The sequence below is a fragment of the Natator depressus genome, chromosome 1, assembly GCF_965152275.1.
Source record: "Natator depressus isolate rNatDep1 chromosome 1, rNatDep2.hap1, whole genome shotgun sequence".
Classification (NCBI taxonomy): Eukaryota; Metazoa; Chordata; order Testudines; family Cheloniidae; genus Natator; species Natator depressus.
The window spans coordinates 121256542-121270405 of record NC_134234.1 but is presented as its reverse complement, the minus strand read 5'-3'; the positions used below and the strand labels follow the sequence as shown (position 1 = coordinate 121270405).

The 13864-nt window shown below is 44.4% G+C and overlaps 1 protein-coding gene across 4 annotated transcripts in view; it reads left to right on the top strand.

Moving 5' to 3' along the window:
* The first annotated feature begins 302 nt into the window (after positions 1-302).
* HERC2 (HECT and RLD domain containing E3 ubiquitin protein ligase 2) overlaps positions 303-13864 on the top strand; it is a 197846-nt gene continuing 184284 nt past the window's right edge. For 2 of the 4 annotated variants that reach the window (XM_074965634.1, XM_074965610.1), the window contains exons 1-2: positions 303-392; positions 1440-1553. In XM_074965634.1, the coding sequence (XP_074821735.1) occupies positions 1482-1553 (72 nt within the window). In that variant the 5' untranslated portion in view covers positions 303-392; positions 1440-1481. Of the gene's footprint in view, positions 393-413; positions 454-1041; positions 1239-1439; positions 1554-13864 lie in introns of those variants that run through there. The other 2 variants (XM_074965626.1, XM_074965617.1) reach the window with 2 other exon arrangements.

Genomic DNA, 13864 nt, shown 5'->3' with positions numbered 1-13864 from the left:
CAGGGGCTGTAACTCGGCTCCCCGCTAGGCTGCTTAGCGCCTAAGCGCTTTACGGCGGGGCCCACGCAGGCCCGGGGGCGGAGGGGCGCGCGCTACACAAACAGCCAACGGCCTTTCCCCCCACAGCCCCGCCCCTCCCGCAATCAGTGCCTAGCCCCTACTCTCCTCCCGCTCTGTGGCTCCACCCGCTACGAGACAGGATGTCCCGCCCCCTATCTACACGCTGATTGGTGGATGGGCTCCTCCTGCCGGCTCCGGGATTGGCCGAGGAGGGCCAGGCCCCGCCTACTTCCGGTGTCGCCGCAGGGGGATTGGGTGGGGGCGGGGCGAGGAGTCGGAGGAGAAGAATAGCTCGAGCGGTGTCGCGGCTGCGCGAGGAGACGGCGCCGAGGGTGAGTGCAGCGCGCGAGCCGGCCCGCGCGGGGGGTCTGGGCGGCTCTCGGTGCTGTGGGGGTGAGAAATTGGAGCCGCCCCTGTCCCCGCACTGGGGATGTGCGTCTCCGCTGTTAGGCGCCGGGGGGGATCCCTGGTGGCCGAGCTGAGCCCACCTCCCGGGAGCTGCTTCGGGGGGAGTCCCGTTCTCTCTGCTGGGGCTGGCCTGAGCCCTGCCCTGCTTGGGCGCCTGTTGATGCAGCTGTTAGCGGGGCAGGGGAGGTGGACAGGCCTGTCCCGGGGGATGTAATGGGGGGTCTCGGTGAGGTTAAATGGAGGGCGGGAGAGGGACCGGCCCGGCCCGGCCCGGCCCCGGGGGGACCGGCAGAGCCATGGTGGCGGCGGGGCGGCTGCTGCTGCTGCACAGAAGCCTGGGTCCCCCGGGGCGCCCGGACTGCGTTCCTAGCTAACTGGATTTCGAGGTGATCGGGGCTTTACTAACCGGTACTGAGGCCAGGTCCCCGGCCCGCAGACCGTATTACAGGACGAATTCGAGCAGTAATGTAGGGGGGATGGTGACAACGGGCCTTGGCTGAGCTTGAAGGGGAAGAGGATGCTGTATTTGGAGAGGAGCATCATAGAAACCTCCCACCACTGTCTAGCTGTGTGTGTGTGTGCACGGGCGCGCGTGCGCGTGTGTAAAAACGGTACTAGCTTTGGGTTTGTCGGCTGCTTGCGTACTCTGGATCAATTATTTATTTCATGCACCATTTACGGGTCTGAGGGGCAGAGACAGCAGCCCGGGCCTCTGATGGCATCCTTCCGTGCATCAGAAAGGATGTTTTCACTATCCTCGGGAGGGGAAGGTTTGTGGTCTGAATAGCGTTGTTGCTACCTTTTCCTTCTTTCCTCCCCTTTATGCATTGTCAGGGTGTCAGCTCCTATGTGAGATAGGAAGAGTCATATAAATACAACCTTAGAGGAAATGGGAATTTTTCTGGTATTACCAAGAATAACTTTGTATAGCTTATTTTATCTACTAGATTTTTTTCCCCCTCCACTGACAGGTCTGGCGACTCTGCCAGCCTGGAGAGGTCTGGAGAAGGAAAATGTCTTCTGAACCTTTTTGTCTGGCTGCTCAAACTAGGTTTGATTCCAAATGGCTGAAGACAGATTTACAGGTAAGGACTTTCTTTCCTTGTGGTTTTTTATTATAGTATTTTGTATCATGGCATTTGGTGTGCACATCACCAATGTTTTTAAATGTCAATTGGTAACGAACTGAAGAAGCTAACTATGCTGTTGAAAATGGCATGCAGTTTCTGAGCATGCTGCCCTGAGAACTGATCTCAAAGAAGCAATAAAAGCACAGTTTTAATGTCAGTGTAGTCTGTATTTTGTTTAAAACCAAGCTGAAGTATATATTTTTGCTTTTTAATGTCTTTATTCAGGGGTTCATGTTTAATTAGTAGAGCTCTGTGAGTTTAAAAAGTAATGTAAATATTTTTAGTCTACTGTTTACTCTCACTATTTATAGCTGATTGCTATAAGATGGAAGAAAAACTGTGGTTAAGGAGTACTTGTGGCACCTTAGAGACTAACAGATTTATTTGAGCAGAGTCTCTAAGGTGCCACAAGAACTCCTTTTCTTTTTGCGGATACAGACTAACACCTCTGCTACTCTGAAACCTGTGGTTAAGGAAAACTGAAATCTGATCAAATTGTTACTTGCACATAGAAGAGTAGGAGCAACTAATTTAAATCCACAGATGAATTTCTTGATAATTCTGCTTGGATTATTTGTAGGGACTTAAATCGTGGTGTGTGGGTCTCCCCCCTGCCCCCTTTCTTAAAAAACTTCCTACAAGGAGTTGTTTGATAAGTTTATCTTGAATCTTTGTCCTGTTTTTGACCTGTGGAAAAACATTGTACCTTGTTCAGAGATTTATTGTGAAAGTGGAACATATAACTCTCTTATCTGTGATGTTTGACTGAAAACCAAAACATATGCACTCGTGATAAGGCCATGGAAAATGGGAATAAAGATTTATTATAATGTTATAGTTTCTAGTTTTCAAATCCATGTTGTAATTAGTGGTAGTATGTAGAGGTTCGGGTCAGTAAAGCATTTGGGATGGAATGTTCAGTCAATGGAATGTTCAGTCAATCAGATATGTTTATATTTTTCAGTACTTTACATTTTCAAAGTAATACATAAAATGGCATTGAAGTAGGTCAGTCAGTATTATCCTTCAGTTACAGATGAGGAAACTGAGAGAATGGCATAGTCAGTGACCTTTCCCAAGATTACACAGAGAGTGACTGAATGGCAGAGCTGAGCCTAGAATTTAGCTCAGGGGTCCGGACCCCTCAGGGAGTCACAAGGTTATTACATGGGGGGTCATGAGCTGTCAGGCTCGACCCCAAAACCAACTTTGCCTCCAGCATTTATAATGGTGTTAAATATATATACATTTTTTAAAACTTATTGGGGGGTCGCACTCAGAGGCTTGCTATGTGGAAGGGGTCACCAGTACAAAAGTTTGAGAACCACTGATTAGCTGTTCCTGTGCCTAGATAAATGAGACAGACTTTGTCCTGGGGAGCCCGCAATCTGATGAGATTCTGTCTCCAATATTTTCCATCTAAAGTATAGCAAAACCGGATTCACTACTAGCATGCAACTTTTAGCGGATTGGTATTTTCACATTACATTCATTGGAAAAACCTTGTATATGAAATTCTGAGAAATGACTGAACTCACATTGGATTTTGGTAAAGTAATTCTCCTCTTTCCTGTCCCAATAGCCTGCATTGCTACCTGCAAAAAACAAAACAAACTTTTAGCAAGTTAATAAGTAAGCGTCGTGAGTGGTATCTAAGATGCTTTTTATTTTTTTAAGAAATAACATAGATGCTTTTAGATGGCCAAGTTACATATATTTCATACCTGAGCTTAAATTTTGAGCTAAGCATCTTGAAGAAAAATTATAGGTCGCAAACATGCAGTGTCAGCTAGAAGAGAATAGTGGAAATTTGTAGTTGAAAGTGGTGGCCTTTCTTTCGGGTCAAGTTGGTGGTTTTTTTTGTTTTGGTTTTTTATTTTGTTTCAACTGTTTGTTTTTCCTCTGAACTGGGAGATTACAAATTTGTCTGCTCATGTGATTTGTTTGATAATGTCTTTGTTAATATTCTGAACCTCTTGTGATTGCTCGGGAACATTATCAACAAAATGGTCCTAGCATCTTGAATTTAATTTGAGGTTGTTTTTTGATTGGATGAATTATAACTGCAATAAGTACTTTTTGCCTATTGTGGGAATCCAGGTAATGGTTAACTCTTTAATGAGCTATATTAAGAGGAACTCCTAATATTAAGGAACTTTAATTTTTCAGTAAATAAAAAGTAAATCTTTTCATGACAAGAAACCAATTACATCTAAAGTTGTCAAAACAATATTTTGTCTTACCTGAAACATAATAGAGTAATTGAGAGCAGAGCTACCGTTATGATGTCCAGATGCTAAATGTTAAAATCAGTTGTTTGTTTTTCCTCTTGTTTTATCTACAATCTGTTGAAGAATAGTCAGAGTTGTTGTCTCCAACTATTATCAGACATATTACCCCCACGTTTTGTTAGAAAAGTAATGTACTGATTTGGTCTCTTCAAATTTAGCTTTTTTATTTATTTATTTATTTTTTGCTGCCTAATATTACACTGACTCTGTTCTCAGTGTAATGCCAGCCCCAAAAAAAAAAAAAATCTACATCTATATATAAAATCTGTGTAATTTTTTCCAGTTTAAAAAAAACCACCTGTATATGGGTCCTTTGAAGTAGCTTAAGTTCTTCAACTAATAGATCCTCTGTGGATTTGTCTCTTTCTTAGTGCATGCTGGACTGTACTGGCTATTGGGTAGAATAATCCAATTATTCTAGGGCTTTTATATTGATTTATTTGATATAATATAAATCATGTCAGAAAAGAAGTATCCATTTTTAAGGTGAGAGATCACGTTTAGTGTGCTGGACTCTTGTTGACATCCTTTGTCTCCTGTACATGAAACGATTGTAGAATGGCTTTATGGCAGGGACTCCCAAACTTTTTTGCTCCCCCACCCCCAGGAGCTCGGGCCAGGAGTGGAGCCGGGGGCAGAGCAGGACTGGGTGGCACTCCCTCCTGACACCCTGCGGGGGCTGACCTGAACATTCCTCTGTGCACACCATAGTTTGGGGACCATTGCTTTATGGAGTCTCGTATGCAGTGTAATAGTAGTGTCCGTCCCAGGATATTAGAGAGACGAGGTGAGTGAGGTAATATGTTTTACTGGACCAACTTCTGTTGCTGAGTGAGACAAGCATTCGAGCCACACAGAGCTCTTCTTCCGGTCTGGGAAAGGTACTCCTAGCATCACAGCAAAATGCAAGTTGGACAGATTATCTAGCAAAAGTCATTAGCAGAGGCCCAAGAGGCTGCAAGCAGTCCCATGTTCCATTGCAGGGCTTGAGGATTGCTGGTAGCCTAGTGTAGCTTCCTCTGAGCCTTGAAAGAGGGAGGGTGGATATCTTTCCTCTGGGTAGAACAGCGCTTCTGAGGCCTGCCTTGTTCTGTGTCTTTTGTTATATGCTGATAATTTACTATAGCTGTATGGGCTCTTATTTCAAGCTTGACAACTTTGGCAAGTATTGTGGATTGAAGTCAATTAAATCCCGTTCTCTGTGGAGATCATTAACTCTTTTTTTTGCTCTGGCCTGGTGTGAAGTTTGTGCCACTGCATTAAAATAGCCCATATAAACATAACTATGGAACAAATGTTTAGTTTTAAAATGGGTCATGTGCAGCCATTCTTTTTCCATGCCATGGGACCTCAGGCATGTACAGAAGGTCCAATATGAATTAGTGAAGTTTGGAAAGATATGAGTGAGGTCAGCGTGGATGATACAGCACAGAGCCTAGTTGAAAGTGCCCTAATTCTGTTTCAGGGTAATGACTGCCAAGGGTTCAGAGCCAGTGTAATGTGGCATGTTCTGTTGTTAGCTTTCAGGGAACATGAAATCACCTGCACAAGTTCCGTTGTTATCCTAAAACCGGAACCTTTCTGTTCTTGAAGGAAAACTGCTAAAACCTTTTCAGTAAAAAGAGTACTTGTGGCACCTTAGAGACTAACCAATTTATTTGAGCATAAGCTTTCGTGAGCTACAGCTGCTTGCATCCGATGAAGTGAGCTGTAGCTCACGAAAGCTTATGCTCAGATAAATTGGTTAGTCTCTAAGGTGCCACAAGTACTCCTTTTCTTTTTGCGAATACAGAGTAACACGGCTGTTACTCTGAAACTTTTCAGTAAAGATGTGTAAAGTTTTATTGGTAGCTATATGTTTACTTATTCTCTTTCCCTGTCTCTCTCAGCTACCAGTTTGTCAGTGTTATTGTAGATGCCATCTTGGATCATTACAAGGCCAAAGTTCTCTTCTTAAATATTTTGAAGTCTTATTTATGCATCGTTTATATCATTTCAATATGACTAGTCGTTTAATACATCTATTGTTCTCCCGCTGTTCACTATTCGGTAAGTGAACTTTCTCCCACTGACCCTTACCCTTACAAAATGTGTGTTCATGGTTGACCAGGATATTGAACAGTGAAGTCCAAAGAACATGTCAAAAATAGATAGTTTCTAGTGCACTATATCCCATGGCTCAAATTATTTGAAACCAAAATTAATGATGTTCTAAACTAACTACACTAGATATTGAATATTTATCAAGTTATTTGAAGTTTTCAACTTAAAATCTAGATTTTTTTTTTTTTCTTCAGAAGTATTAGCTGTCACAATTCCAGTTGAAGTCAGTGGGAGCGTGCACCTATGAAAATCGAGCCTCTTCCCGCTTAGACAGTAACTATAATAATGGCTTTCTGGAATACTGAGCTTGATGATCTCCCCATCTGGCTTGTTTTTTATTAATTGCCAGGTTAGCAAACGCGAGAACCTGGAATCTGAAAGTAGTTACACGCTTTCTCTACATGTTGTTACTGCTAACTACTGTTTTATGAGCTGGTCTTATCTGTAAAGTTAACTCTGGTAATAAGCTGAGTGTTGCTGATAACTCAGGTGTGTGGGGCATCCCCATGGTCATAACTTGAGTTGGCTAGCATGTCAGGGGATATAGGCTGACAGTATTTTAGTATAACTTGACAGCTGGTAAAGAAACATGTAATGAACTGTTACAGAAATGTATATGAAATAATATTAGAGAAGTAGAGTCATTTTTTCCTTATAACATTAAATATATTTCTGCTTTCTGTGTGTCTTGTTGACACAGGTCTCAAACAGTGCTTAAAAAAATCAGAAAACTGGTTTGTCTTATCTACAGTGGATTCTTGGTCTGTGTAGGGCAAAGCAAACCAGACAATTGTGTGATTTACTAGCCAGCTGTAGATCTCCCTAGTAAAACAGAGTATGGAGGATAGATACTGACTGGACGGGACTAGCTAACCAGCAACTGGAAGGCCACAAGAAGCAGATAAGAATAAGACCACTGTTGTAAGGAACAATGGAAATCAGCTTGTGTCTTTCGCCGACAGAAGTTGCTCCAGTAAAAGATATTATCTCGCCCACCTCTGTTGTCTCCCAATGGAGGCTGCCATTTAGATTAAACCTTGCCCCACAGCAGAAGCCAAGATTGATGCCAAGTGCAACTGAAAGAACTAGTGTTGCTATTGGCAGCCTAAATAATAGGCTTTCATTGCTAGTATAAGCCTGACTTGCAAGGCAAAGTGATTCTGGCTGGCTTGTCATTATCAAACTGTTAAGAAGATGGCTTTGTCTTTGTTTACTAATGTTTTAATTAGATTGTTAAAATTTCTTAAATATAATATTTTGTAATTAGACAAATAGAATATTCTCTTACTGCATTCGAGTTTTTCCTTTAACATGTGGGGAATCACGTTTGGTACAGTATTTGCCAGTATTGGGAGAGATACAGGTATATGGAAAAAGCTGTAAACGGTAACAGGTCATTCATGTTTACTTCAGACATGCTTTTAGATGTATTTCAAAATTCTTGTCCCCTTCTCCCTTAATTCTGAGCCAAGTGTGAAAAGTTGTGACAAAACAGATTGTTACCAGGGCTTAAAAAATTTACCTGACCCTTTGTAGCTCAAGAATTAATTTTGTTAAGTGTGTAAGGGTATGTCTACACTGCATCTGGGAGTGAGCCTCCCAGCCTGGGTCCACAGACTTGAGCAAGCGCTTTAAGAATAGCATGAGTCTGTGAGCCCAGGCTGGGAGGCTTGCACCCTTATGCAGTGTATCCTTGTGTACCTGTGCTGGCACCCCCTACCAATTAAAGAAATAAAACTGATATATAGTGTATTTAATAACAAATTTGTTGTTTTTAGTTTCTAAGGTACCACAAGTACTCCTTTTCTTTTTGCGAATACAGACTAACACAGCTGCTACTCTAAAACCTGTCCGTGTATTTAATAGTAACACTGTCAATCGCCTTTCTGTTGAATACATTTTAAAAATGTATTCAACATGCCATGTATCTTACATTTGTCATACCTTTTTCCCTTCTTGACTTCACTCCCATCTATTTTTTTTTAAACCCCTATAGAACATGGCTTGTTTTCTCGACAACATTTTCAGGTTTTTCTTTTGCCTCCACACTCTTATGAGAGTCTTGCTCTTTCCTCTCCTTACTTCCCTACTTTCCACTCTTGTCCATATCTACCTCATGCATAGAACTTAAACGATTTTAGCAGAAACCCAGTACCTAGGGGACTAAAACTACTAGTCAAAGCCAGATACAGAAGACTGGCCCCAGCCTCCAGCTGGGAAAGCCTCCCATGCCAGCTAGTGGAAAGGGGAGCGTGTTGGGCTTCCTATACTGATGCTGTTTTTAGATCCTGCTCTATTAACTGAATAGCAGTAGTAAAGACTCTGCTGTAGCTTGGGAAAGCAATGGGCAGCAGCCAAGGTACTAGAGCTGTCTCTTCTTAATAAGACAGCTTTGCGTCAACTTACAAAAATAGCCTTCCAAATATGAAATGACCGTAACCATACGGGCTAGAGGTAACTTTTTCAAGGGGGTAACAAACGTTAAGAAGTATACTCATGTCTGAAATCTTTGTACCTGCTATAAATTATGCCTAAAATCCTGATCTTAAATTGAGTTCCTTTGCCAGCCTGGAATCCTGTTGCATTTGGTGAGGCTCCCCTGCATCTTTGTCATCCACCTGTGAGGATCTTATTGTCGTATCAGGGCCTTGGTTATTAAAATGGAAAAGTTAGCGCAAACTATTTTTTTACGTATGTGGTGGGTTTCAGTCACTTCCTCTTTATAGTCAGTTTCTGAAAAGAGCCTTACAAACATCAACAGGGTTCACAAACACCTGCAGTTTTAAATAACTCAAAAATGTAAAAAAAAATCCTGGGGTGCTCTATCATTCTATTTTATGAAAACAGTCAATTAAAATCAATTTGATGCTGTCCCTCAACGAAAGCTTTGGTTCTGAAGGAGTTAGTGGTATTTGACTTTTCACTCACTCGTAACAATTTAAGAGTCTCCTATAGCAAGTAGGATTTTTCAAATCCTGTAGAACACTAGTGTTAATGCATCTTCCTGTTTAAATCAAAGCTTGGAAAAAGTACTTTCTGGTGTCCAGTGGGAAGACTTCCAATATTTAGGACTTTAGTAGCACAGTATGGAACTGATGCAGTTCTAGTAAGCTTCACTCTTACTCCTCAAGCTAAATAGTAAAACACAAGTGTTACAAGTATTTGCTTCACTATGGCTTTTCATGGTAAGTGGGGTATAATCCCATGGAGACTGGGAAGAGGAAACCAGAAAAAAAAACAAAACCAACCACAAAAGAGAGACAACAAAAGGGTAAGAAATACAGAAAACAGACTTAAAGAGGCAAAGACAGAGTGTGTGGGAGAGAACAGGGGAATATGAATGTTACTTTTCTACCCTTCTCTTTACAGCAGTCTGAGTGGGAGGGGAGATAAAAGAAGGAAAAAAGGTCCTGTTCTCCCCCCCCCCACCTTTTTTTTTTTAAGGGTTGATGCAAAATATGATGCAGCTGCAAGGAAAAGGCAGGATGCTCTTTTCTTTCTCCCCTTTGCACTGCTAGGGATTTGGGAGTGCTTCCCAGTGAGTAGTTCCTGTCTTTCATAACTGGCCGTTGTTAGTAGGTTTCTGATACATTTTTCAGGTTGCTATTTAAATGTTTCTTTGAGGGTTGTGTCTTAATTAAGTTCTTGGATGGATGGTTTTGCTGCCTGCTTTGTTTTACTTGCACTTCGTGCTTCAGTGAAGTTCATACAAGTAACTTCAGACTTTCATTCTGCCTACAGGGCAGTTTGCTCTTGTGGCATAAATTGTTAATCAGCTAGGCCAGAGGTGGGCAAACTATGGCCCACAGGTCACATCTGGCCCGTGGGACTTGTCCTGCCCGGCCCCTGAGCTCCTTGCCTGGGAGGCTAGCCCACAGCCCCTCCCCTGCTGTTCCCCCTCCCCCGCAGTTACGCCACTGCGCAGGCAGCAGGGCTGCGAGCTCCTGCTGCTCTGAGTGGCATGGTAAGGGGGTGGCGGCGGTGCAGGGGTTGGGTAGGGGGTCCCGGGGGGGTGGTGGTTTGGGGCAGGGGGGTCCCAGGAGGGGGAAATCAGGGGACAAGGAGCAGGGGGGGTTGGATGGGTCAGGAGTTCTGAGGGGGGCAGTCAGGGAAGTGGGAGGGGGTGGATAGGGGGCAGGGGCCAGGCTGTTGTGAAGGCACAGCCTTCCCTACCCGGCCCGCCATACAGTTTTGCACCCCGATGTGGCCCTCGGGCCAAAAAGTTTGCCCACCCCGAGCTAGACCATGTTCAGAGAATCTTGGCAGGCAAACCTCTAAACAGTTGATTCCAAAACAATTTACCCAACTCCTGTTTATTTCTAAAAGAATCCTATTTTTAAAAAAACTTCAGTTGAGATTGTGCATGGAAAAATATGGTAAGGATTCAGGGTCTCATGCAGGTGATGTGGCAGTGTCTCCTCCATTTGGATTAGAAAGGAGCATAATAATTGGCATTCATGATTTGGTCTATGGAGTTAATGAAAAGTTAGATCTCCTAGATTCTGCTGTCTTCCTGCTCAAGGTCATCTGCCCAGGAAGGGATTCAAGACTTCTCTTGAGACTTGAGAGAAGTAGCTAACAGTTGGAATAGGAGTTTGCACAGAGGGAGAGTAGGCTTCTAAATTAGTTTAAGTTAGTTGTTAATTGGGCTAAAGAAAATCTATTAAACTAAATAAACACTTTAGCTTCTAACTTTAAAAAGTAAACCTAGTGCCAGTCAGAGTAAAAGCCTCAGTTTAATTGTGCGGGTAAGATTACCAATAGGTTACGGTGGGGGCTGCTGAGTGTGTAGTACATTAATGTAGTGCTTCCTAATTCCATACTCCAAATGGTGACTATGGTTGCCAGCTGTGTCCAGTCTGGTATGGGAGCAAATGCAGAAAGGCGGCCTATCAGTTGAATTTCTTCTCTGTAAGACTAGCAGTTGAACACAGGGCTGTCCTTACCAATACGCAAAGTATGCAGCTGTACTTTTCTGGTTCCCTACACAGCTGCATGCTGCTCCAGCCCCTGCTTCGCCTGTTCCGCCCCTGCTCCACCCCAGCCCTGGCCTCGCTCCACCCCTTCCCCAAAGCCTCTGCCCTGCCCCTGCTCCACTCCCGCTCCATCCCCGCTCCCCTGAGGACTGAAGCAGGGCCGGGCCTGCACTCACCAGGGGCGGGAAGTCCAGTGGCCCGGCCCCAACCGCACTGCTGGTGAGTGCTGAGGGGTGGTTCCTCCCTTTCCCCCAAGCCTGCCCCCCTCCCCCCCACAGGGGTGCTGTGTAGGGCACCAGAATAGCTAGGGACGGCCCTGGTTGCACATGAATGTTTTGGAGAATGTGATCCTGAACTCACTGAGTATCTTCAGAAACCTCTTTATCCCTAAATGTTCTGTTAATAGAATCATAGAAATGTAGGACTAGAAGGGACCTCATTAGATCATCTATTCAGTCCCCTGCACTGAGGCAGGAATCAGATGATCCCTGATAGGTGTGTGTCTAACCTGTTCTTAAAAACCTGCACTGGTGGAGATTCTATAACCTGCCTAGGTAATTTGTTTCAGTGCTTAACTACTCTTACAGTTAGGAAGCTTTTCGTAATGTCTAACCTAAATCTCTCTCGCTACAATTTAAGCCCATTACATTTTATCCTGTCCTCAGTGGTTAAGGAGGACAACTTGTCACCCTCCTCTTTGTAACACTTATGTACTTGAAGACTGTTATTATGTCCACCCTCTATCTTCTCTATTCCAGACTGAAAAAACTGAGTTTGTTTAATCTTTCCCCTGTGTTTTCTAGACCTTTAATCATTTTTGTTGCTCTTCTGTGGATTTATTCCAGTTTGGCCCCATCTTTCCAAAACTGTGGTGCCCCCAACTGGCTAGAGTGCTCCAGCTGAGGTCTTATCAGTGCGGAGTAGTAGTAGAATTACTTCTCATGTCTAAGGCTACATTTTAGTCACAGATGTGGTTTTTTTTTTTTAAGTAAAAGTTATGGACCAGTCACTAAACAATAATTCATGGTCCGTGACCTGTCTATAACTTGTACTATATACTCCTGACTAAATCTTGGGGTGGGGGGCGCCACGGGTGTTCAGGGGTGGGGCGTGCCGGGGCTGGCAGGTTCCCTACCTAGCTCCTTGTGGCTCCCTGGAAGCGGCGACCTATCCCTCCCTGAGCTCCTAGCTCTGTGCGCTGTCTCCGCTTGCAGGCACCACCCCTGCAGCTTTCAATAGCTACAGATCCCAGATAATGGGAGCTGTGGAGCCAGCACTTGGGGCAGGGGCAGCACGCGGAGCTAGGAGCTGAGGGAGGGACTTGTCTCCCCTTCTGGGGAGCTTCCTGAGGTAAGTGCCACGCAGAGCCCTCACCCCCTTCCGCACCCAAACTCCCAGCCCTGAGCCCCCTCCCACACCCAAACTCCTGCTGGTGCTGCTTTGGCAGTGGGGCGGGGAGGGCCAAGAGTGCCCTAGCAGCGGCCTGTGTGGCTGTTCAGGGGCTGCCCGAGCTGCTCAGGCAGCCCCTGGGCCAGCTGTACCTGCCGCTTCAGAAGTCAGAGGTCCCAGAAAGTCACAGAATCCATGACTTCTGTGATAAACTCTCAGCCTTACTCATGTCTTTCTTACAATACTCCTGTTAGTACATTCCAGAATGTTTTTGCAACAGTATTGCTTTCTGTTTAGTTTGTGATCCACTATAACCTCAAGATGCTTTTCAGCAATGCTCCTTCCTAGGCAGTCATTTTCCATTTTGGATCTGTGCAATTGATTGTTCCTTCATTAGTAGAATACTTTGAGTCTCTCCATACTAAATTGCATCCTATTGATTTCAGACCATTTCTCCAGTTTGTCAAGGTAATTTTGAGTTCTAATCTGTCCTCCAAAGCTCTTGCAACCACTGCCAGCTTGGTATCATCTGCTAACTTTAAGTGTACTCTCTTTGCCATTATCTAAATCATTTATGAAGATATTGAATAGAACTGGACCCAGGACCGATCCCTGCAGGACCCCACTCAATATGCGTTTCCAGCTTAACTATGAACAAGAGATAACTGAGTACTGTTTTTCAGCCAGTTGTGCACCCGCCGTATAGTAGGTTTGTCTAGACTATATTTCCCTAGTTTGCTTATGAGTAGGGTGACCATATGTCCCGTTTTGGCTGGGACAGTCCTTTTTAAAGCCCTGTATTGGCCATCCCGATTTTTTGGGCAAAACTCTGCATTTTGCCAGAAAGGTGGGGTGTGACCCTCTAGTGGGACACAGAGGAATGTGCGGGGCGGGGGGAGCAGCAATACCAGCCCTATATGGGAGGGCGGGCTCAGGAGAGAGGCTTAGGCCAGGCAAGCCCTGCGTGGCCAGGTAGCAGGGGGTCTTGGGCCAGCCCCATCTGCAGAAGGGGAGAAGGGGGCATTAGTCCCTTTGGGGAAAATTCTCACCCAAGTTATGAGAAGATCATGTGAGACAGAATCAGAAGCCTTAGTAAAGTTGAGATACATCACATCTACTGCTTTCCCCCATCCACAAGGTTTGTTTCTCTGTCAAAGGAGGATATCACGTTGACTTGATGCAGGGGCGTGTACAGGGATTAAACATTTGATGGCTTTTGGAGGGGCATGTTCTGTGTCCCTACCGTGGCCACGAGGCTGGAAGAACTGTCAGGTCCCTCTGTGACCCTGGCCCGTGCCTCTGCTTGCCTCCCCTTGAGCACGTCCCAGCTTGTTGTGATTTGTTCTTGATAAATCCATGTTGACTGTTGCTTATCTTTCTTTTTTTAGGTGCTTACAAATTGATTGTTTGCTCCATTATCTTTGTGGGTGCCAAAGTTAATTGGACGGGTCTATATTTCCCTGGGTTGTCCTTATTTCCCTTTTAACATATAAGTATTATGTTTGGC